This window comes from Podarcis cretensis, assembly GCF_951804945.1.
Source record: "Podarcis cretensis genome assembly, chromosome: 4".
Taxonomy (NCBI): domain Eukaryota; kingdom Metazoa; phylum Chordata; class Lepidosauria; order Squamata; family Lacertidae; genus Podarcis; species Podarcis cretensis.
In genome coordinates this window covers 68809431-68835550 of record NC_137173.1, presented here as the reverse complement: position 1 = coordinate 68835550, position 26120 = coordinate 68809431, and the positions used below count along the sequence as shown (strand labels likewise).

The 26120-nt window shown below is 42.4% G+C and overlaps 1 protein-coding gene across 1 annotated transcript; it reads left to right on the top strand.

Moving 5' to 3' along the window:
• The first annotated feature begins 983 nt into the window (after positions 1–983).
• LOC307214073 (toll-like receptor 7) lies at positions 984–10956 on the top strand. The gene is made up of 3 exons (XM_079972513.1): positions 984–1118; positions 3302–3386; positions 5985–10956. The coding sequence occupies exons 2-3, from the start codon at positions 3342–3344 to the stop codon at positions 9135–9137; spliced, it is 3198 nt and encodes a 1065-aa protein (XP_079828639.1). The 5' UTR covers positions 984–1118; positions 3302–3341; the 3' UTR covers positions 9138–10956.
• The last annotated feature ends 15164 nt before the right edge of the window (positions 10957–26120 follow it).

The window sequence follows — 26120 nt, the reverse complement described above, 5'->3', positions numbered from 1 at the left end:
TTAGTGATTGGCAGTATCAAAGACTGGCCAAAATCCAATAGCACAGATTTTATCCACAAGCATTGAAATACTACTTTGATGCTTGATTCAGGGACAAAAGGATTAGGGGGCAAGATGGATCGGTCATCCAGTTACACATCGTTTTGTATAAAATTTGCCTAGGCTAATTGCTCTGAATCTGAAGTTATCTGAAGTAATTGAGGAATCTGAATCGGCTCTGAAGTTATCATTTTTCAACCATATGACACAGCGGAGATTATTCATCAACTAAATCTTACTCAGAGTGTTGTTGTTTAGTCGTTTAGTCGTGTCCGACTCTTCGTGACCCCATGGACCAGAGCACGCCAGGCACTTCGGTCTTCTTACTTAGAGTAGTTCCACTGAAATTAAGGGACCTAACTTAAGCCACATACATTAACTTGGATCTACTCAGAATAAAAGTTAGCAGCTGAACACCTCTCAGTACGATTTATATTCATATTACCTATGTTTTATAAGCAGGCAAAAAAAACCCTTTGGCCTAGATCTCAGTGAAATCATAAACCTGTGTCTGGGTTGTACCACTTCAGCCTGTACATGGGGGGGGGGGGATGTAGAACTGTATGCTCCTCACTCAGCACAATGCAGTTATGATCTAGATGTCAGTGGGGACGGTTCTAGACTATCCATTTCCCTCCCATGCTGGGGAGTTTTTATTATTTTTATTATTTATTATTCTTACATATGGAAGAACGTTTGAGCCTCGTCTCAACCTGCATTCTGAAGCAGCACAGCCCAGGTACACTTTCATTGCAATGGCAGGTTCATGCTTTGAAGACAGTGTAGGATATATTTTTTTTAAGAACCAAAAAACCCAAACAAAAAAAAAAACCCAATTCCCCACACTATTTTTACCTTTGAGGAAGTGAGCATTGGTGACAGCTGCCTCACATACTATTAATTTAGCAAGTTGTCTCCTGGTGAGAAACGAAAAAAGTACCCAAGTAGGTGACAGAATCATTCGATTGGTGAATTCTCGTGCTCTCTCCCTGTATATTGTACCTGACCTGAAGTTGAAAGAGCTTATTTCATTGTTCTCTCCATCTAACACAGCACTCTTCAAAATCCTTCATAGAATGGTAAGTTCAATTTTTAACTGTATTCTTGAAAGCATTTGTATCTGGAAGCAACTCTTGAGTGCAATAAGTATTTTTGAGAATTGTATCCTTTTCTTCTGTATTTGTCTCCATTCCCATCTGCTATGTTCTGTTAGGGTGTGTATTTTATAAACATATAATGAGTACTATTGATCTTTAAAACAGGAAGTTAACATATAGGTTAGTTGGTTTGGGAAAAATGACTCTCCAACCCAATGTTTAGGGACCAGAAAACTTCAGAGGCTAAACCTCACATTTATCTCTGGAGAAAAGTGACATACTTTTGAACTCCGTAGTAAATGAGGATAACAGCCTTAGTCTCACCTAGATACCAAAAGGGGTCAAGTGATGAGTTGTTAGTGTTGTGTGGCTTTATTATAACTAGTGACTCAGTCAGCTGGAACTAGGTAAAAAGAGTGAGACAGATACAAACCTTGCAAGAAAACAGACCTGTTGGATTGGTCTCTAAGCCCAAAACTTTGCTAGTTTGATGGTCTACAATAGGCACAGGCAAACTCAGCCCTCCAGATGTTTTGGGACTACAACTTCCATCCCAAGCTAACAGGACCAGTGGTCAGGGATGATGGGAGTTGTAGTCCCAAAACATCTGGAGGGCCAATGCCTGGTCTACAAAATATTGTCGCTGCAGCTGGCTTTATCTTACTGACATGGCTGCTTCTATTATAAAATGGAAGGGGCAATAAAATCACCCTACTACAGGGATGAGGAGCCAGTCGCATCTGGTTGGCCACTGTGAGTGCAGAATGATGGACTAGATGGGCCATTGGTCTGATCTAGCAGGCTCTTCTTATGTCTTTAGTACAGGTAGGTAGCCGTGCTGGTCTGCCGTAGTCGAAACAAAATAAAAAAAAATCCTTCCAGTAGCACTTTAGAGACCAACTATGTTTGTTATTGCTATGAGCTTTCATGTGATATCTGAAGAAGTGTGCATGCACACAAAAGCTCATAGCAATAGCAAACTTAGTGGGTCTCTAAGGTGCTACTGGAAGGAATTTTTTTATTATGTCTTTAGGTTCATCCATCATCCCTGACTACTGGGCCATCTGGCTGGGTTTGAGGCAACTGGAGCTCAGCAACATGAGAAGCACCTCAGGTTCTCCATTCCTGCCCTAGAAGAACCAATGCAGATGTGAAAACTAACTTTAGCTGCTTCTATGGGGGAGTTCCCAACTGCAAAAGTTGGACTGGCTCTGGCTAAGTCAAGCATACAGAGGTTAGAGCAGCCCTCACCAGTCGGCTGGGGGTGATAGGAGCTGGAATCCAACACATCTGGAGCCCAATGATTTGATACATGAAAATTCAGCTCCTTCTCCCTTGCCCCTCTGTATGGCTTTTCACTTCTGCCGTTCCTTATTTTTGCAGCTCCACCTCATGCTCCCATTAGGCTTCCACTTGCTCCACACATCTCTACTTAGTTTTAATTGGATGAGAAAGCAGCAGCACAGCTTTGCCTGCTCTTGCACTTTTACCAAAGACTTTGCTTTGTAGAACAGTAACAGGCAAAGCTTCTTACTGCATGGAGACATGCATTATCATCTGCTAACGGCTGCAGGCCAAGTCACTGTTAATGGCAGTTGCTAATTTTGTTTGAAAAAAAAAATTAAGGGGGTGTCTGTCTCCTCACTTTCAGGGCCCCTGCATTTATTTATTTTTCCAAACTGTCAAAATACAATTATAAACATTATAATAGAAGTTGTGACGAATCGTAAACATCACTTGTTATCTCATTCAGTGATTCCTGAAAGTGAGGAAAGTGCTTCTGTCTTGACTCAGCCTAATATCAGAGTTGTGGGCTCAAGCCCCGTGTTGGGCAAAAGGATCCTGCATCACAGGGGGTTGAACTAGACGATCCTTGTGGACCTTTCCAAGGACTCAGCTACACAGCTGCAAATAAAATGCTTTAAATGTGCTGTAAAGTGCAATATACAAATGTGACACTAGATGGTGACAGTGAGCTATGCAAAATTCAATGTATTTTTCAAAACTTTTTTTAAAAAAACACGTTTTCACATCGTGTTTTTTTATATATGTGTGTGTAGATTCCACCCAACTCTACAGTTCTATGATTCTACCACAGAAACAATTCCATATTTATTCCATATTCCATTTTATTTCTAAAATGCACTCTCCTGCTGCCTCCTCAGTTTAACAGGTAGTTCTTCATTGCAAGAAACTGATCACACCATGAAAAGAGAGGGGAAATACTTGTGCACACCTCTGGGAATCCAGGTAAGCACCTGCCTTCTGACATGACAAGCTGCTTAACTGAGCATTCACATCTACTAATCCACATTTCCCTCCCTGTGCAGTTAATTATGTTTCATAGTGTTGTTCTGGGCTCTTTGCAACTCTAATTAGAGGAGCAGGCTGAACTGCAAGATTAGTTATTAATATTCAACTACTGTATAAAATCCCAAAATCAAAATCAAAGGGCTGTTATCCAAATAAAGACAGCAAGGGCAGGTGCTTAAATCAAAGGTAAATCATGTGAGCAGCAACCTCACTAAAAACACAGATTTAAAGAGAAAAAGCAACATGGTTTGGTGTTACTTATGGAATGTTGCCATATACCCAAGATCACTATTAAGGGCAAAGCATTTCCCTCCATCTCCAATGTGTTATGCCCAAATTAGGACAAACTATTGTGAATTTAAGCAACGGTTTGTCCAGATAATACAAAATTAAACTATAGTTTACAATTCTGGCTTGTCTAAATAAACCAGGGTGGACAGCCTTTATTCTGTCAAGGTGGGTGAGAGATAATCCGTCAGGGGCCACATGGCAGAATCCAGAGCTAAAAAGAACCATGGCCATCCATTCTCTCTCTCTTTCTGCCACCTCATTCATTCTCTCTCTCTCTCTCTCTCTCTCTCTCTCTCTCTCTCTCTCTTCATCCTTGCCAAACATCTGAACTTATTGCTTGCAGTGGGCTTTTGAAACTTGCCACCCTGGGCTACAAAGCTGCCCCACTTCTGGAATACGCCATAGTTAAAACAAACTGCAGTTCTTGGTTGAAACATATTGACCCAGTTCACCCATAACTGTGAGCCAAATTATGGCTTTACCCAGATGTACTTGTCCCCAGCAAGGAAACTGTGACCGCTTTGCTCCTTCTCTGGTCCTGGACCTGAACTAAACCATGGGTTGGCTTAACCTGCCATCTGACACACAGACTCATCCCAGGCAAACAAGCTGCAGCCAATGTTTGTTCTATGGCTTACTCCTTATGGTTTGTCTGGGAGAGAGTCAGATGACACACTGCACAATGGCTTAGCTCATTCCAGTGCAGCAGCAGTAGGGCTGGGAGAGCGAAATGGCTGCAGTATCCAATCTGTGAGCCTGCACACTCATGCATCCTCACTAAGCAATGGTTTGGCTCAGTGTTGCCTATGAACTGAGCCAAGGACAAACTGCAGTTCACTGAAATGGAGGCAGGTACTTCCGATCTCCTCCTTACAGCACCATCAAAGGAAGAGAGAAGAAAGGAGAGCAGAGCTAACATACTGTGGTTTAGGCATTTTATCTGAACATATTCTCATTTTATTATTTCATTTATGACTTGCTTCCTATGAAGCATCTCAAAATGATTTAAAATATGATTGAAACAATTACATATATAAATCAATTTAAAAACAAAAAAGACATATACAACTATTTTTTTAATTAAAAAAATACATATCTAAAATCTAGTTCAAATCCAGCACAGATAGTTCTATGTTCTCTTGGTTTTAGAAGCTAAAAGTGGACCACTAGGGTTTTATTAAAGAAAAGGTAGACCTTGAAGAGTAGGTAAACCCTTTCTCTTTTTTTGACCACATGCAATTATTTTTTTTCCAAGTTGCACCTCAGAGCTCTGCACGTGCAACAGATGTGTGCATTTTGGTGTGATTGTCGTGACCAGTGACTGGATAGCATCTCTCTCCTAACATACTCTCTCCTAATGTCTCAAAACTGTGTTTTAGATTTTGTAAAACCACAAGTAGCTCTTGAAACAGAAAACATGCAAGCTCTCCCTCCCTCTCATATAGCCTGCTGTTCAGCAAAATGATTTTCCCTCCCCAGACGCAAAAGGGATCACACTAGTTAGTTTCAACACTTTGTTGACTACTCTGAGACACGGGGAAGCAGCTGCAATTAATAATTTTGAAATGAGAGAATGCTCCTCTCCACCATTACATTGACAACGGCACTGAGGGTCCAGACTAGATGTTACAGGGCAACTGCATGCATTTTAGGCAGGAGTTTGCTCTGTCTGCACAAAAAAAGGACTGAAATGGGAGTGAAACCAGCCTCTCCCATGCTTTGCCTTGTGTACTCCATAGCACCAACCAGTTCTCTGCTTGACTCATCACTTCCAGTTGAAGCCAGGCTGCAGAAGAACTACATAATATTAACCAAGTGCCGTGACATAAGGCAAGAGGAAGGGCTGGCTTTGCTTCCCTGTGTATTCCTTTCTATTAAAAAACCAAAACCTCTTGCTTTATAAGTGAATGGAGAAACAAGTGTGGGAAAGTGCTTTTCTTGTCTGGCTCAAATTTCCCACCATTTTGTTTCTCTGGGTAGCCATAGTTTCTAGTACGATGAGAGAGGAGTGGAAATCTGATCTCTGTCCACTATGGTATGTGCATCCTGTAGAAATTATCTGAACTTTATTTATAAAGTTTATGCACAGCCTCACACACAGCAGGAGCCTGCAATCTACATTGTTTTGGTATGTGTCTTTACGGTGCTACAAAACTTGCTGTTGCTTTTGCTACCAATATTGAAATGTCTAAAAGAAGCCTTTTAAGCCGAGTTTGTTGTGACTTCATTTTCCCTTCTGTCTAGGCAAATCACCTACAGCAAACAGCCAGTTTGCTTTTCTCCATTATGTTCATTATGTTCCTGTTTCCAAGGATAGTTCCAGCAACACAATTCCCCAAAACCTTGCTTTGTGATATGGTTGCTGGTAGCGAATATTTGCTAGCAAATTGCACTGAGCGTGGCCTCATAACATTCCCAACATTCCCAGAAGAAATGTCTGCCAACATTACTAACCTGACACTCGCCATTAACCACATCCCAAGGATTGCCCAAAGCTATTTTAACAACCTCAAGAATCTTCTGGAAATTGATTTCAGGTGCAATTGTGTGCCTACTATGTTGGGGCCAAAAGACAAGGTGTGTACCACGATTCCCCAAATCAAACCTGGCAGTTTTGCCAAACTCCACAAACTAAAATCACTGTATTTAGATGGAAATCAACTCTCCGCCATCCCTCTGGATCTGCCTTCAAATTTGCGTCTTCTAAGTCTTGAAGCAAACCACATTTTTAGCCTCAATAATTTGTCAGGACTTAGTAACCTAGAAAGTCTCTTCCTTGGTCAGAACTGCTATTACCGCAATCCTTGCAATGTTTCCTATAGCATTGATGAAACAGCATTTCAGGCCCTTGGGAAGTTAACTGTGTTATCCTTAAAAGCTAATAACATATCAAAAGTCCCACAGAATCTGCCATCCTCCTTAATGGAACTTTACCTTTACAATAACATAATTCGGAATATTAGTGGGGATGATTTAGCCAACCTTCATAATTTGAAAATCCTGGACTTAAGTGGCAACTGCCCTCGCTGTCACAATGCCCCCTATCACTGTGTGGAATGCAAAGGTCAGGCAAGTATTTTTATCCATTCCAGTGCTTTCGACTCCTTAACACAACTGGAAGTACTGCGGCTGCACAGCACTTCCCTTCGCAGAGTGGATCCAAAGTGGTTTAAGAATACTATGAAACTTAAAGTGCTCGATCTCTCACAGAATTATTTGGCTAAAGAAATTGAGCGTGCCGACTTTCTGAAGTCTCTTCCTAACCTTGTAAGCTTGGATTTGTCTTTCAATTTTGATCTGGGGTCATATTCCCAATATCTGAAGCTACCAAAGATGTTTTCTACTCTTACCAATCTGCAATTCTTAGGTTTGAGGGGTTTCATTTTCTGGGAACTGGATAACCATACTTTACAAAATTTGATTCCTCTACAAAATCTTAGTGTGCTGGATTTTGGGACTAATTTCATCAGGAATGTTGATGTGTCTAAGTTCAAAAGCTTCCCAGCTCTTAAAGTTATAAATCTTTCCTTCAATAAAATATCTCTCATTTCAAGTGGATCCAGTGGTAATTTAAACTCTCTTCCAAAGCATTCATTAATTGAAAGTAATGGTGTTGTGCTGAAAGATATGCATTACTTCAGATATGATGAGTATGGCCGAAGTTGCAAGTGCAAAGACAGAGAGGCTGCTTATCCATTGCCTTTTGCCGGTGACACTTCTTGCAGCAGCTATGGAGCAATGCTGGATTTGAGCAGAAACAACATGTTTTTTATCAAGCCCTCTGATTTCAAGGACCTCACTTTCCTCAAGTGCCTCAACTTGTCTGCTAATGCTATGAGCCAAACTCTCAATGGAACTGAATTCAAATATCTTTCCAACTTGAAATATCTGGATTTTTCTAACAACCGGATTGACTTGCTAAATTCAAATGCCTTTAAAGAGCTGGAAGAACTAGAAGTTCTCGACCTCAGTGATAATAGTTACTATTTTAAGGCAGAAGGCATCACTCACATGTTGGGCTTCATTGGTAATCTTATTAATCTCAAAACGTTGTTCATGAATGGGAATGAGATTTCTACATCCACTGATAAAGGGATGGCAAGCAGTTCACTCAAAACTCTGGAATTTAGAAAGAATCGCTTAAATGTTTTATGGCAGGATGGGAATAAAGAATTCTTGTCCTTGTTCAAGGACCTGACCAACCTAAAGACTCTTGACATTTCTGAAAACTCTCTAACCTTTTTGCCTTCAGGCGTTTTTGAGAACTTGCCTTCCAAGCTCGAAGTGTTCATATTGGCACGTAACAAAATGAAGAGTTTTAATTGGGCAAACCTTCACCTTCTGGAAAACCTAAAAACCTTGGATCTTAGCGACAACCAGTTGAGTACAGTCCCCCATGAGCTCTCCAACTGCTCCAGGGGCCTGGAAACCCTCAACATGCAAAACAACAGGATTAGAAAACTGACAAAAAACTTTCTCCAAGGTGCCTACCAGCTGAAACATCTAGATCTCAGTTCTAACAAAATCAAAACACTTAGTAATTTCAGCTTCCCCAAGAATGTTATTGACAAACTAGACACATTAGTTTTACACGGCAATCCTTTCCGATGCGACTGTGACCTTGTGTGGTTTGTCTCATGGGTCAACCAGACAAATGTGACTATTCCTTTACTGGCAACTGATGTGAAATGTGCAGGCCCAGGTGCATGGAGAGGTAAAAGTGTGGTTTTCTTGGATCAGAATGCCTGCGAGCTGAACTATTCTTCAATCCTGTACTTAATGACTGTCTCAGTCATCATGTCTCTGATGCTGGTCACAGTAATCAGCCACTTGTATTTCTGGGATGTGTGGTACATCTATCATTTCTGCACTGCCAGTTTGAAAGGATATAAACGCCTCTCTTCGTCCAAAGCTATTTATGATGCTTTCATTGCTTACGATAAGAAAGATGCAGCTGTAAATGAGTGGGTCCTAAAGGAATTACTTGAAAAGCTAGAAGATGGCAAAGAGAAACGATTCAAGCTATGTTTGGAAGACAGAGATTGGCTACCAGGGCAGCCGGTCCTGGAAAACCTTTCTGAGAGTATACAAGAGAGCAGAAAAACTATATTTGTGCTAACAAACAGGTATATCTCGAGCGGCAACTTCAAGACAACCTTTTACTTGGCACACCAGCGCCTCGTGGATGAAAAAGCAGATGTAATCATCCTGGTGTTCCTTGAAAAGGTTTTGCAAACCTCAAAGTATCTCCGCCTCAGGAAAAGATTGTGTAACAGGTCCGTCCTTGAATGGCCAACTAATCCTCAGTCTCAGTGGTATTTCTGGCAGTGCTTGAGAAATTCACTAGCAGCAAACCATGACTTGAGCTATAACAAGCTTTTTAAAGAGATGGTATAGCTTGGTCACATTCTACAAAAACGTTCTGTAGGTTAAAGCCACACTGAACTGAATGAACAGAATCAGGCTCAATCTCAGCCTTTGCACCGGACGAAATTTTAAAACATTTGAAGGAATAGCAGCAGCTCATGGAACATTCAACACCTGCTGCTGGAATATAGGAAGCTTAGCTTATTTGAGACAAGTGCTGCAAAGGAAGCCTAGTTTGTCAACTGAACTTTTTAGATACTAAATGTTGGGATATGCTAGGAGATTGTGGCAGATTTGTATATACTCTTAAACATCTGAGGTGGGAAAGATAAATAGAACAGAAAGGCTGTAGCTATAAGCTTCTGAAGCCACTATTTATTATTCTTGTATATACATATCCTTGAGAAACCAGAAGATACATTATTACACAGAGTGAACAGTCTATTAGGCAGTGTAGCGCTTAGGTAACATTTGAAGCCACTGATTTACAGTAAATCTCAAGTCATCTTATAAACTCAATTGGGGGCACTAAGCCAGGAATAGGGACCTCTCGCCTAGGGGCCAGATGTGGTGCCCCAGCCTTGAGAGTCTCTCCAAGCCATGTTTCTTAACCAGCCCTCCTGGCACCTTCCTGGAGTATTTCCACCTGTCTGGAATGGGTTCTTGAACTCTGACAATGCCTCTTGCTTGCTCAGATGGAGGCTGGATGTGTGTGTTATGCTTAGGAGCTAACCTACTGTTTGAAAGGTAGAATGTGCACTCGTTGCTCTGCCCAATTTTGCCTCTGGCCCCGCCCACCAAGGGTACATAGCCCCCAGAACATTGCCCAGAAGGGAATGTAGACCTCAACCCTCAATTAAGATAATCAAGGCATGTCCACCTAAGCTCCTATATAGGCCACTTCTCAGAGGGGGCCACTTCCAGCCTTTCAGACCGCTAGCCATAAGAAAAATAAAAATGGTGATATGTGAAAACAAAAATAAGACATAAAACAGAGTGTTTTGTTTACATATTCAGCTGGTCTGAGAGTACCTACTCACCATGATCTAATCTTGTGCCATCAAAACAGAAATATTTTAATAATATTTATGAACATTTTGAACTCTTTGATATGATGGCATCTATAACAGTTAACAAAAAACAAAAAAATTTTTACCAAATTACTTCTCTTAATTGCTTAGATTTGCAGCTTTAAGCTGAGAAAATATGCCACATTTTGGTCAAATCACATAAAAGCAAATTGCAAAGCTTATCAAAAGTCAAAATATCAAATTTGAGGTCCTCTTTAAGTTTAAGGTCCCAAACCTGAAAGGTATTCTGCCCCTCCACTCCAATTGGTATTGATCCCAAAAGTAATGTGAGATTAACACTACTGTTCTATTTTATCGGGTTTGGGTACAAATTCTTGATATAATTATTCGGAATCCTTATACTAATGTAGAACCTAACAATAAGAAGCTGTTTAATTCACCACAATGGATTATCAAAAATAACTTTTAAATGTATCGCTCTTAGCCAACAATCTTAGTTGCCGATAACATTTGGACAATCCACATCAGAATCTGGAAGATCTGGGTCCAGAACACAAATACTTATGTTCAGCTATGCTGAGCTTCTACAAGAGTTGTCCAAAACCAGAAATAGTATATTATTGTCCCCTGCCCCTTGTGCCATGAAGCAGTTTCTGTGGTACTACAAGCTGCTACTGCTTTTCTGTCCCCAGAGTGGCTTCTATTTGTGTGTGGAAATATCTGCTTGTTATGGAAGGTAAATGTTAGCATTGTTAACAGTGTTTTACTTAAGTATGTTGTGAATACTCTTGTGCTAGCTTTCAATAAACTTTATCTTAACCTCTTCCTGGCTGCAGAAGAATAAATTTGCAGAACTCCAACCATCCAACTTATCTGTCTGTTTTCTTTCTGCCAGTCTAACTTTCTCCCTTTATCATTATCCTCCATTTGCTCTTTCAGCACCATAACAAGAAGAAAATAATGACGTTGGTGACACCCACCTTTGCTTGAGCTTTGACCCACCTGTGGGTCAAAGGAACCCACATATTGAAGGTCACTATTTGAGATTCTGGTCATTTTCAAGCTCTCTCTGGCCTATAGACAACTTTTACTGTTTTTTGTTAGTCATGTAGATTAACTTCTTCTCCGGCTTTAAATTTAACCAAAAGGTGTTTCCTGTTGCTAGTATATGTGGCCAGTTTGAGGAAGCTGGTCAGTGCATTTTAGTTAACAACCCAAACACAGATTGTATGATAGTCACATTTCCTGCTCTGTACCAATCCTATGGTCTTGTTATGCCAGCAGCCCATTAACAATGACTTAACATCAGCGTTTCCTACTCTACATGGGCTCATCCACACTCCTTTGGTCCCGCTGCCTGTTTAGGGAAGTTTTTAATGTTTGATATTTCATTGTGTTTTTAATATTCTGTTGGGAGCTGCCCAGAGTGGCTGGGGAAACAGAGTCAGATGGGCGGGGTACAAATTATTACTATTATTATTGTCCCACCCTTGGGGAGCGGAAACTACTCTGTAGTGCTCAACTGGTGCAAACTGCTATTTGGGATTTTCCCAGATTGATGTTTGCTCTGGTTGAGCACTAGAGAGTAGGTTTTCCCTGAGAAAGAAGCAGAGCAAGAGGGAAACCCAGGCTTTCTAGGCACCGGACAAATGGAAATGTGGACGAGCCCTCTATCAGCAGTTGTCAAAACTTTTTCACCCACAGACCACTGGAAATTTGCAGAGGAGCTTGGTGCTTTTTCTGCATGTTGCAGCCATTGCCATGCACTATGCTAGATGCTGCCTAGTTTTTAATTACATTTTATTGCTTCTTTTATTATATATGGCATTTTGCTACCATTTGAATAGTCATAAATGCAGTAAACAATGAAATATGTACGTAAGCTGCTTTGTGACTCATGTGAGTGAAAAGCGGCAGGGAAATCTAATACAGTAAATGAAATGAAATTTTAAAAATTAACATGAACATTTAATGCAAAGAATGTGCCACCTCCCATCTTCAACCATAAATCCACAGACACACCTGAAAGAAACTTGTGGGCCACTGGTCGTCCACAGACCACATTTTGGGAATGCCTGCTCTTTACTGATCCTATCATCTCACCATGTCAGCAGCAACACAGTGCAACTGGGATCCTGTTCACTCCTTGCAGCAAAGTTGAGGAAAATACAGTAGCATTCCAAGGACACTTCCACATGGCAGTTTATTGAGAACGCAGTGCTCCTTTACGCATGACTTTTTAAAAAAAGCATCCTCGTCAAAATGCCACCCAATATTTCCCTCCATTTAATCTGCTGGATTTAAACAAAAACTTTATGGATTTTTCACAGAAACGGTAAATCTGGCCTAGTGGGAAAATATTGTGGGGTGGCGCTGGCCCCTGGCCTCTTAAGTGAGATGGGCGCACAACCCCAGAGTCTGTCAAGACTGGCCCGTACGGGCAGGGGTACCTTTACCTTTTTATTTTGAAGGGGACAACATCATGTGACTGCTGCGCAAATCGTTCACACATGAGCACCACTGAATCTGTGATAAACTGTCATGCGGAAGTGCCCAAAACTACAGCAACTCTGCCAGCCACTCCCATCTGCATCCACACTGCCAGCACATGTCAATGCAACTTCTTGTGTGTCATACATGGACGAAGTCAGGGTGATAAGGGAGCAACCATCACAACCACAAGACACAACTAACCCAACACAAGGATGCCAGAGTACCCTCTGTAACAGCAATTGCTAGGGAGGAGGCAGCAAGATCTCAGAAAACAGTGGGATCTCTGCACCTATGCTTTTGAACCTTGCCATACACCTCCTCTCACATAGTGGCTGCAAATAACCAACAATCCCCTTCTGAATGGCCAGCACATAAGAAAGGACAGCTGGATAGGTCAACATGGGACCCAAATAACTTGGGAGAGAGCACTATGTGGCATACAGCACATCTAGGCTATCCTAAGACAAGTCCTTGCAAGGAATAAATGCCACCTGAGCCAAAGGGGCCTTTTTTGTCAGAAAGGAAAAAGAGTAATAATTATTGTATTGCTTATTGAATACATATGTTACCCTTTTCTCCCCAAGGAGCCCAGGGAGGCAAACAGATGCACAAGTGAAGAACACAAAGGATGCACACACACAAAAACCCCTTCTAAAACAAATGAAAACATCCTAAAAGCAATTACAGTTGAACATGTCTAAAAACAGTCATGGTTAAAAAGATTGTAATGGGCAACAAGAGAAGCCACAGCATAGCTGCTCACAGGCTGGAGCACAGGAATTGGAAACAGTTGTGGCAGGTTTGAACCCAGCAATGAAGACTAGTAGAATTAAGGCTGCACACTCACCTTAGGTATGCCTGACTGGGCAGCAGCACTCATGCCAAAGGAAAACAGGGTGGGTGCAGGGAACAGGCAGGACTAGAACACCCAGCAGACAGAAAAAAGAAGACATTGTAGGGCCCTTGCCTTCCTCTACCAAGGGGTTTGTGAGGAGGATGTGATCACCACAGGAAGTTAGAAGGGATGACTCAGGAGTTTTCATCCACAGGTGCACCTGAGAGAGTCCAGTATCTGAGCCAATCAGAGGGAGAAGTGTATGGACCAATAGCCTGGCTTCCATGTGACCTCAGTTGCCTTTTGGGTCAACCATTGGTTCCTTGATTTGCCTAGCATTGCTAGATATTGCCCCGGCAGAACTTCTCCTCCCCACCTGCTGGCTCTGCTTGGCTCTTCACACCAATAGGAAGCAGGAGGCTTGTTGAAGCCCCTCCTCCCCTTACATTAAGCTACTTAGCTTCCCCCTTACAGTCTCAATCTGAAGCCAGCTGCAGTGAGTAAGGACTAATCAGGGAGGAGAGGGAATACACAGCTGCCAAACAGCACCAGCAAATCAACAACAGGGGAAAGCTTTTTTTGACCTGTTGCCAAGGGCAGGTCATAAGGTTGCTATCAAGGTCTTGTCCTAGGGTGACATACCACATAGCAGGCTGCTATGCCTCAAATGATTATTGCCTAGTTCAGAGCTTTCTAAACTATCTGCTGCAGGTGTATCGCGCGAACGCTCCCCATCCTCCTCCCGGGGCTGGAAAGGGTTACTTTAACCTCCAGTTTGCTAGTAAAATGGAATTGCTGTGTTGTGAAATGATGCAAGACAGAATTACTGTGTCATGCAATGATACATGTCTAAAAGTGTGTCACTGACATGAAAAATTCAGAAAGCTCTGGCCTAGTTATTATCATTACCTCACCTCTCTGCTTGCATGTTTTAACTCTGCATGATATAAAGCCACAGAAATGCAGTTCAGCACCAGGCAGCATACCTAAAGATCTACATCACGTTCTGCTGTGCCTATGGATCTTGCCACCTGAGGCAGTTGCCTCACCTTGCCTCATTGGTGGGTCAGCCTTGCATGTCCCTTAGAGTGCTCAGTCTTCAGAGTTTCAGCCAGTCTAGGACAGGAGCTTTATGGTGCTTTTTGGCATCTGAAGAGGGAAGGAGAAATGTTTTAGGAGGATAGAAAGGAAGGAAGAAGCTTTTGTACTTTCTCATCACCTCTCTGAGGCCTTCTCATACTGTACTATTATGGTACTAGTGGGCTCAGATTTGAGGTTGTAAGCCCTGATCCCAAACAGGATGCAAACTGCCCCACAGAATGAAGCATACACTGAATTGTAAAATGCTCATTCCAACTCTTTCTTTCTTTCTTTCTTTCTTTCTTAGTTTATCATGAAATTATCACTTTCTGCTTTACAAGAGACACCCAGAAGCAGGAGCATCTGTAGTCACATGTGGTTCTCACAGGATCACAACCCCAGTTATGAAACTAATTTCACCTGGCTTTCTGTTTTGATTTGTTTATAGCTTTGGGGAACTATATGACATGCTCTGGTCCATGGGGTCACAAAGAGTCAGACACGACTAAACGACTAAACAACAACAACAACAATAGCTTTGGGGAAATCCACAGATATTTTCACATTGTGTTTTTGTTTGTTTACCTGACCAATGCACAAAAGCATTCATATTGATATTGGGACACATTTTTCTATGATCGTGCATTTTCAGGAGAACCATAAATATGCCCCTTTTATATCTAGTGTTTAGTTCCATTCCTTGCCACAATTAGATCACAAAATAACCACCACAGTTTAGTGTTTAATGCCCCCACTCTCCTTTTAGATTGGTGAAGATGCTTGCCTAGAAAATGCCTTCTTTTTTATTTCACTGTTAACTGTCTTCATCGTACAGCTTTCTTGTCCTTACCTACAGATGTAAATGCAGCATTCACTTTTCATTAAAGTTGGCCTAACCACTGGCCTATCTGATCACTCTAGCATAACTGATGGAAAGCTACAGTAGGAATTCTGACAAGCAAAAGCTTTGCCTTATGTCCAAAGCTGGCTAATTATGGATTAAAGCATCAGGGTTCATGCTGCTCAAATTTTAAGTTTTGGAGGTACCATAAAATGATTTGTGTATCAGTATTTGAATATAACAAATACGTCCTCAGTCATGCTCCCTGTAGGTGGCAGCAGTTCATTGCTACTGAAATTAGATTTCTGATTTACTAAACCACTGTAGTTATAAATTTTGCCCCATCTCTCATTCTCTCTCTCTCTCTCTCTCTCTCTCTCTCTCTCTCTCTCTCTGTGTGTGTGTGTGAGAGAGAGAGAGAGAGAGAGAGAGAGAGAAACAGCAGCAGACTATTAAAAGATAATGAAGTATTTGAACATTGATCTGCTTGAAATCTAAAGTAATGAATTTATTAAACAAGTGACTTTACGATCGCTTGCTTTTATAATAAAATATTATCAGTCAGACAGCATACAGATGCTATTAGCAAAACTCCACACAGGAAATGAAACAGAAAATCTGTATTCAGATCAACTAAAAGCCACACTTCATTTGACCTAAGGGCACTTCCAGACAATGGCTTAATATTGCAAATGAGTCGCCAAGATATCACAGGTCACTGACAACAGGTTGTTGTTTTTTAAAGCATATTGTTTATTTCCCCAACAAAGGGAAAATCCAGATTAAATGGAGGGAGGGGGGAATACAGGCTGACATTTTGATGCCAATGACATCATGTAGCCTTCGCAAAAAACATGGATGCCTGTGGTGCCCCCATTTCACAATATACACCCATCCAGAATTTCTTCCTGATTCGGTGTTTAAAAGTAAGTTTTCCTGGTGAACGTGGTGGTAAAAGGGAAAAAAGGGCTTGAAGATGGATCTGGAAATGATAGGAAGGATCTATATGCCGGTATACCTCCCCAAATATCATCATGTGGAATAGAAGCACAAAACTCCATCAATTTTCTGAATTAACAGTTTGCTAACTGATTTTTTTTTTTCTGGAAACAATTTACATGGGAATGAATATTCAGCTTCTACAAGAGTCTGTCAGATTGCCTGAGGTGGCTTTTGCTTTGTGTGAAAGTTCACCCAAAACATGTAAAAATTATCAGGTAAGAATGTCAGGAAAATGGAATGGAGTGCTACCTGAACACAGCCAAATTCGGAGTGCTTTCGTGTGGCAATTTCTTGTGGATTGCTGCTTATTCCTGCATGTTTTGCACAGCATCGAACCACATTCTAACCAACTGAGCTATCTAGACAGAATGGACAACTGTCATTGTGAAAATTAGGTTCCATGCTATTTATTTGTTGTTTGTTATCGTGAAAAGGGGGCGGGGCAGGATATGGGATGGCATTTTGATGATGACGTTATAATGTTGAAGAAAAAAACAACATGCATGCATGAATAGCACCAAGTGCACCAGAAACGGCTGTGGGAAGAAGAAGAAGAGAAGAAGAGTTTGGATTTGATATCCCGCCTTTCACTCCCTTTAAGGAGTCTCAAAGCGGCTAACAATCTCCTTTCCCTTCCTCCCCCATAACAAACACTCTGTGAGGTGAGTGGGGCTGAGAGACTTCAAAGAAGTGTGACTAGCCCAAGGTCACCCAGCAGCTGCATGTGGAGGAGCGGAGACGCGAACCCGGTTCCCCAGATTACGAGTCTACCGCTCTTAACCACTACACCGCACTGGGAGAGTAACCTGGCTTTTGCTGAGTGCTAAGGAAGACAGCTTGTACCATTATAGGTAAAGGTAAAGGTACCCCTGCCCATACGGGCCAGTCTTGACAGACTCTAGGGTTGTGCGCTCATCTCACTCTATAGGCCGGGAGCCAGCGCTGTCCGCAGACACTTCCGGGTCACGTGGCCAGCGTGACGAAGCTGCTCCGGCGAACCAGCACCAGAGCAGCACACGGAACGCCATTTACCTTCCCGTTAGAAAGCGGTACCTATTTATCTACTTGCACTTAATTGTGCTTTCGAACTGCTAGGTGGGCAGGAGCTGGGACCGAACGACGGGAGCTCACCCCGCCGCGGGGATTCAAACCGCCGACCATGCGATCGGCAAGTCCTAGGCGCTGAGGTTTTACCCACAGCGCCACCCGCGTCCCTTTGTACCATTATACAGTGGGGCAAAGAAGGAATGGTTGTTGTCCCTTTTAAAGTATAGAAGCCAGTGGTTACTTGAATGTGAGCCAGTCAGTTAAAAAGGTAAAGGACCCCTGACAGTTAAGTCCAGTTGCAAATGACTCTGGGGTTGCGGTGCTCATCTGCTTTACTGGCCGAGGGAGCCGATGTTTGTCCACAGACAGTTTTTCTGGGTCATGTGGCCAGCATGACTAAGCCGCTTCTGGTGAAACCAGAGTAGTGCACGGAAACACCGTTTACCTTCCTGCCAGAGCAGTACCTATTAATCTACAGTGGTACCTCGGGTTACATACACTTCAGGTTACAGACTCTGCTAACCCAGAAATATTACCTCGGGTTAAGAAGTTTGATTCAGGATGAGAACAGAAATCATGCAGCAGAGGTGGGTGCAGCGGCAGCAAGAGGCCCCATTAGCTAAAGTGGTGCTTCAGGTTAAGAACAGACCTCCAGAACAAAGTTCTTAACCCGAGGTACCATTGTACTTGCACTTTGACGTGCTTTTGAACTGCTAGGTTGGCAGGAGCTGGGACCGAGCAACGGGAGCTCACCCCGTCGCGGGGGTTCGAACCACCAACCTTCCACTTGGCAAGCCCAAGGTTCAGTGGTTTACACCACAGCGCCACCCACGTCCCCAGTCAGTTAGAGGAGCAATTTCATAAAGCTCTCTGGACACTACAGGAAATGGACTTCAGGAGTATTTTTAACTTCTGAGATGTGCAAAGTCACCAAGTTCTCATCACCCTTTTAAAGTGTGGCCCAAAGTGACCAAGCACAAGAGACCACTCCCACAAAATGAGCTGTCTCTTGGCTCCCCTTAGAGTTCAGACAGATTGTTATCAGTGCCTCCTATGAATAATAAAAAGAGAAAGACAATGCTCAAAAACAGACACAGTGACTCTGACCTGCAATCAGCAAAATTCTTGAGGCACATATTTTCTTTATCACCCATAAAAATCTAATGTGACCTAAGGTCATGACACCACATGGAGTAGTGGAGCTAAAGGGGAGTCCATGCTGGCTTCCAGCTATTTTATCTTTATGGTGTGGTATGTGTGTTGCTTGCTTCCACACCTAGAGTGAGCTTTGGGGCATGCCACCAGAAACAAGCCAAAACATGAGTTAGCAGTGGTGGCTTGACAAAAAAAAATAAGCAGATGCAGTCCATCAGCCGCAGCCAGCCCTGCTGAAGTACATAGTCGTGTGTGATATTACACATTCTGCATGGGTGGAAGAGGCCACGCATCATCTGGCAACAGGCTTTGTCAGCAGTTGTCATATGCCACAACTTCAGTCTCTGCCAGTGACTGGAGTCTTTGGGAGACTTGGCTTAGAATGGACGCAGAGCTAAGCTTCTATATTCTTAATGATAGAAATTGAATAAATAATTATTACGAAACTATGGGGGTGCTTATTGTTTTTGTTTGTTGCTATGATATGTTTTTGTGTTTTTATATTTTATAAATGTTATGTACAAATCTTTACACACACACAGTGCTTTATATAAAACAGAATAAAATATATTGTGTTTTATATGTTGTATATCCAATATATTTTATATTGCAAACCATCCCCAGATGAAGGGCAGCATAGAAACTTTATAAATAAATAATAATTGCCATCTCCTCAGATGCAGGAAGTACAACCTGCACACATTTCTAATGCCCTTTGCCTTTTATCAACACCAAAAGCACAGGCCTCTGGGGAGATACATTTCCCTATTCTGGACATTAATGGCATCCATCCATAAAAGATGGCATGACTTGCTCACGCTGCCTGCATTTCGGCACACAATTAACATCCCGAGCTGTATGACCTTGCAAGCCACGAAGTGACTCAGCTTAGTTCCCTACAGATAAAATGGGAACAACAACAGACCTTTTGTTCCTGTTTCAAAATCAAGCTCAGAAATGGGTGGCATACCTATGATAAAATTCATTTGCTTTCAAGGCACATGTTCCCATGCTTTGTCAACTTGCTCCAAGGTCTATGAGAAATTAAACATGCTGTATACACAGGTGGCGCTGTGGGTTAAAGCCTCAGCGCCTAGGACTTGCCGATCGAAAGGTCGGCGGTTCGAATCCCTGCGGCGGGGTGCGCTCCCGCTGCTCGGTCCCAGCGCCTGCCAACCTAGCAGTTCGAAAGCACCTCCGGGTGCAAGTAGATAAATAGGGACCGCTTACCAGCGGGAAGGTAAATGGCGTTTCCGTGTGCGGCTCTGGCTCTGGCTCTGGCTCTGGCCAGAGCAGCGATGTCACGCTGGCCACGTGACCCGGAAGTGTCTCCGGACAGCGCTGGCTCCTGGCCTCTTAAGTGAGATGGGCGCACAACCCCAGAGTCTGTCAAGACTGGCCCGTACGGGCAGGGGTACCTTTACCTTTACCTTTATAAATGGTAAATAGGATGATGAGGAAGTACCTACAAGACCATGAATGATGCATGCATACTGACGGGAGAGAGAAATAAGCAGCTATCTTCTCTTTAAAAGACATCTGAAGGCAGCCCTGTTTAGGGAAGTTTTTATTATTTAATGCTGTATTGTTTTTAACACTTGATTGGGAGCCACCCAGAGTGGCTGGGGAAACTCAGCCAGATGGGTGGGATATAAATAATACATTATTATTATAAATAGTAATAATAGAAACCCTACTATGTATGGGGAGTGATCTTTCTTTCTTTCTTTCTTTCTTTCTTTCTTTCTTTCTTTCTTGTGCATGAATTTCTAAAAAAAAAAAAAATGTTTTGCTTTACAACAACCCTGTAAGGTAGCATACTATTACAATCCCACATTGCGACGGAAGAGCTGAGGCTGAAAATTAATGACTTGCTTTCAGGTCTCCAACCAAATCTGTAACCAAGGTAAGGTTTTGAACCAGGCTTCCTCACTCATAGCTCATATTCTTTAGCACCACTTTATCTCAGCTTTCACCGTCAGACATGCCCCGTCGTGTTGCATGAAGCAAGTGAACAACATGGGAATACGTGCTTGGAAAGCAAAAATATATACCCTGTCTATCTGCAAAGCAGTTACGTGGAAAAGAATGTGATCTGTAGGAGGCCTTCATCAGAGCCAAATGCCATTGCTGTGTGGTCGGTCGGGCAAGGGGCAGCCTTGTGAAGAAATTGCTGCAGGACAGCTCCTCTGTTTCGAACAACTGCATGCATATCTCTGAAGAACTTGCTGTATGTGCAGTCTGTGGCCGCTGTGAAATTGGGGGGTCCTTTTTCTTCCTTTCTTTCCTACTTTATAGGGCGTGTATCAAACTGTAGCCACGCACAGCGAAGCTGAAGCAAACCCCTTTCTATGTGCCTGTTTTCTTTTTCCAAAGGGGGTTTGCTTTGGACAATGCTCTCCTTCCTGGGGCTTCTGTGTGCATTGTATACTGAAACTGAAGCAAAGTCAGCCCTATCTTTGCAAAGATACCAAGCTAAGTATGCTGATGACAATGGTCCTTTCTTCTCCCCCATTGTTCTTGCTCCATAAACTCTGAATGTTGACAGTGGATTTGCCTTTATAATCCAATTAGCTCTGTTTACATGCTAAGGTGTGGAAGGGATACTCAGTTCATTTTCTCATGTGGCCCTTGTACGGAGAGCAACAATGCAGTACTGTATCTGCATTTGCAGCAAGCAGAAACAGGAAGCAGGCTTGGTGGGTTCTGCTTCTCAGGTGATCATTTTTGGTCCCAGGAGGACTTCTGCAAACCAGTCATTCCTGAAACCCATAGAGAAGGCAAAAGTCTGTTCACATGCATCTTTGTGGATAACTCATGTTGTTTCCTTTTTCCTTTATGAAAGCTTTGTTGAATACGAAGACCAACACAAGAACTTCATACTTGGCCAGAGATGTGAACCCAGGTCTCCCTAGCCTGCAGTACATTAGAAGAGGTTAATGTGTACTGAAGTCATCCACCCTGCCCTGTCTCTGCCCTCAGAAAATTTCTTCATGCTGCCATCAATTGCCCAGGGCCTTACAGAAATCATCTCAAAAAACAATATGGCAAACCCTGTACAGTGGTACCTCTGTAGCACCCTGCTTGTGGTTAACGCTTAGCTGGAATGAAATATTCAACGCAGCAATAGAGAAATTAAAATAATAATTTATTTGTCAGACAAATAAATATGAGGCACAGTGGTATTTGGTATTTGGTTACCAAGCTCTGGCCTGGCCTCCTGCCATTCTGGCCAGCACTTATATTTCCTTAATCCAGCCCCCTTGCTCCTCCTGTGGCTGCCTCTGTCCAATCAGCCTGGTTGAAATTCCTATTGGCTGTTTGCTAGAACCAATCACAAAAGATACACCCATTTCCTCTTGTCCTTTTATGGGAAACAAAAAGCTATATATTCTTCTATCTATAAGTAGTAATATATCTTACATGTGTCTCAACAAGGAACCTTAATTACCAGCTCACCTCGCCCTATTGCCCTCCAAAACAAATGGTTTAATCTTAAATTTTTATCTTAAACAGATGTCAAGGATCTTGAGTTCACATCATCATTGAAAGATCTCCTTCTCTTGGAGGTCTTTAAAACAAAGGCCTGATAACCATATGTGTGCTCTAATGATGTTTCCTGCTTGGCAGGGGGGCTGGGCTGGTGGCTGATGGCCCCTGTGATCTCTTCCAACTATATGAAATAAGAATCTAGCATAAGGATTTAACATTTCTTAGCTTCTAATTCCTTTGCATAATTACATTTAAGCCAATATATTTAATACATAACATAGATAGCTTTTTAGAAGAATAAACCTTTTCAAAGTAAAAAAGGAAGGAACATTTTACAGCCTCAAAATAAAATAGAAAGAAAACCTCTCTTCTCCAGCCAAGCCAGTTGCCTTTTTCACTGCTCTTGACCTTTCAACCTTAGGAAAATATGGCTCAAGTTTAATGGGAGGCACATGGTTTTATTTTACTATTTACCCACTCTTAATTATGTTTTTCTCTGCTTTTTTATCTTCTGTAATATGTAGGGTCAGTGTAACCTTGGCTGTCAGCCTGTAATTCCCTTTTTACGACTTTGAGAATTGTTTTCTGCTATAAATCAGGGGGCCCCCTTGTCCAGGAGAATAAACATCTTGCCAAGGTTCTTAGGCAGCTGGTCTTCTGCCTGGCATGAACATTTGAAAATCTTTAAGCTCATTTTAAAATACAGGCCCTGATCAAGCCTTAATAAAAATGCAGGCTATGATTAGATGCCTCACCTCGGGTTACTTCAGGTTACATACGATTCAGGCTACAGACTCCGCTAACCCATAAATATTACCTCGGGTTAAGAACTTTGCTTCAGGATGAGAACAGAAATCGTGCTCCGGCGGCGCGCCGGCGGCGCGGCAGCAGCAGGATGCCTCATTAGCTAAAGTGGTGCTTCAGGTTAAGAACAGTTTCAGGTTAAGTACGGACCTCTGGAATGAATTAAGTACTTAACCCGAGGTACACTGTATGTCTGTGTCATGAACCATTGGGTTTTTAGTTTTTTAAAAGGAGCACAAAATGCATTTTCCCTCCCTTTGCTGTTTATTGTATTAACCTCACCTTCTTTTCTTTGGCTCTGTACACATTGCCACCTTAAAACACCAGGCAGTGATGTACAGAGAATTAACATACCAGAAGGTTAAAATCCTGGGAAGGAAAAATGGTGACTGCCCGGCAGTGAAATGGCATCAAGGGAGGTGCCAGGTGACCTGCCCTGGGAAGAGTATTCCCAGGAAAGCTTGCCTGAAACTTACTTCAAAGTAAGTGACATTAAAGTAGGTTCCACTGAATTCATTGGGACTTACTCCCAAGTAAGCTTGCATAAGTTTGCAGCCTTACACACTCATTTCTCTACACTATCAATGTGTGGGACGCGGGTGGTGCTGTGGGTTAAACCACAGGTCGGTGGTTCGAATCCCCGCGACGGGGTGAGCTCCCGTTGCTCGGTCCCTGCTCCTGCCAACCTAGCAGTTCGAAAGCACATCAAAGTGCAAGTAGATAAATAGGTACCACTCTGGAGGAAAGCTAAACGGTGTTTCCGTGCGCTGCTCTGGTTCGCCAGAAGCGGCTTAGTCATGCTAGCCACATGACCCAGAAGCTCCCTCGGCCAATAAAGTGAGATGAGCGCCGCAACCCCAGAGTCAGCCACGACTGGACCTAATGGTCAGGGGTCCCTTTACCTTTACCTTTACCTTTACACTACCAATGTAGCAGAGTGGTTCAAGGGCTGGACTAGGAACAGGGAACCCCATGCAGCCATGAAGGTCACGGAGTGAAATTGCAGCTATTAGTGCCTCTCATTCTGACCTACCTTACATTGTTGTTGTAAGAGTAAGATGGAGGGTAACAGAACCGTGTATTCTGCTTTCAGCTCCCTGGGAGAAGGGAAGGGCAATAAGTAAGTAAGTAAGTGAACATGCCTGATTCCCACAGTCCATCATTGGCTGTGGATCTGGTGCACAACATTATGAGACTCCCGCTGTCCCACTGACTTTTACCAACTCTTTGACAAGGCCAGACTTCCCAAGCCATATATAAGTGGGTAAGCCACGGTAATGACAGGAAGGTAAATGAAATACCCACAGATGTGAACTGATGTCCTTAGATGCTCTGCAGTGCGATCTGTAACTGGTTGCAGGTTGAAGGGAGGGAAGGAGGTTGCTGTTTTCTAAGTCTCTCACAAGCTCTGTCAAGAAAGATAACCCTTCCAGTAAGTAAGTGAGCAAAGAAGTCGTCCTGGAGTGGCAGAAAGTTTTAACAACAATGCGGCCACAAAGGAGTTTATTCCATCTTCTGCTATATTTCCAAATAATACTTGAAACGGTGTCCTTCCAGGACATTTCAGAGCAAAACTACACATGGGAGTTTCTCTGTAGCAGGCACATCCAGCAGGTAGATCATGATCTACTGGTAGATCACTGGATGTCTGTGGTAGATCACTGGCTCCCCCCAAAGAAGCTCGCCAACTTTGGCTCCCCTAAAAAGAAGCTCAACACTTTTGCCATGGACCCCCCCCCAAAAGGAGGGTAGATCACTGCCAGTTTTAAACTCTGTGAGTAGATCACAGTCTCTTGGGAGTTGGCCACCCCTGCTCTATAGAAAGAAAGGTGTTTGACTGCAATTAGCCATTCCCCAACCTGAGGCTCCCCAGGTATTTTGGACTATGACTCAGCCAATGATGACTGGGGTGGCAGTCAAAACAAAACAAAAATATGATCTGAATGGCACCCAAAGACTGACTTGGAGTAATTCAATTCAAACTAATGGAACCTTCAAGAAGAAGTGGATTGTGGCTTCACAGCATTAAGTTTCTTTCATAAAAGAAAACTAAAAAAGCTTCCCTTGCTTTTTACACAGTAAACACCAGATATATCAGAATTACTTATTAGCTGGCACATTTAAAAAAGAACTCTTTGTTGGTCCTCTTCCTACACTGGCCAAGAGGTGGGGGGGAGTGAAATAGAGCCAAAAATAGATGAGATAGGCTGGGAACACTTTGTCTGGGCTCTGCTTCTTCCTTCTTTGCAAGCTGTGAAAGTCTCCCAACTCTACAGTTTTTGCAAAGGGATGGCCAAACCTTATTTTTCTAATTGCTCTGAGTTTGGAGATTGTTTTGCATTGCAGTCTTGATAATATTATTGTTATTTTGATTTAAGTTGTTGATGTATTTAATTGTGTTTTATGACTTTTAACAAGTTGCCTTGTGGTTTATTGTGGTCGGTAAACAATGGAGAGCAGTGTATAAGTGCATTCTTTACCACACTGGGCAAAAGATTCCTGCATGGCAGGGGGTTGGACTAGATGACCCTCGTGGTCTCTTCCAACTCTACAATTCTATGATTCTGTGATACCTTGGCCTTTGACATCTGAGACGTATGTTTTCAGGACAGAGCTCATCCTCTACTTGCCACTATAATTTGTTTTAATTGCTTTTAATACTGAATTTTTAAATTGTAATCCACCCTGGAACTTGCTGGTGAAGGGCAGACAGTAATAATAATGATAATGATAATTTCCTTTCTACTGTGAGTTTCTGCCTTTCCTAAGGCTATTAAAGGCACAATTGCTCCAGAGAGAAAGGAGAGCCTTCCTATTAGGAATAACAGACACAGGTATAGCAAAAGAGGATCGGAAAATATTCCTTTATGCCACAGGCACTGTGAGGACCTTAATTGCCAGAAATTGGAATAAAATCATTTGTGCCAACAAAAATGGAATGACAGGATAAATTATTAGATTATACTGAATTGGCCAGATTAACGGAGACAATTAGGGGACAACCTAGACAAGAATTTCAAAAAGAATGGGGAAAATGCAGAGAATACTTTACCAAACAGTGCCCCAAAATATACACCTGGACTTGTTTCGATTAATTTCTACAGGAGACTTTGCGGTTTTTTAAGTCATAATTAGAAAAAATTATAATAATCACATATAAAAGAAACAGTATACAAGAGGTAATTAAGGAGGCAATTTACAGGATAAAGGAAGTCTTTCACTTTTATGTTATG

Coding starts and splice junctions, on each gene's coding strand:
- LOC307214073 (XM_079972513.1), top strand. CDS start 3,342: ATGAAAAGAGAGGGGAAATACTTGTGCACACCTCTGGGAATCCAG. Junction 3,387..5,984: donor GCACACCTCTGGGAATCCAG/GTAAGCACCTGC, acceptor CCTTCTGTCTAG/GCAAATCACCTACAGCAAAC.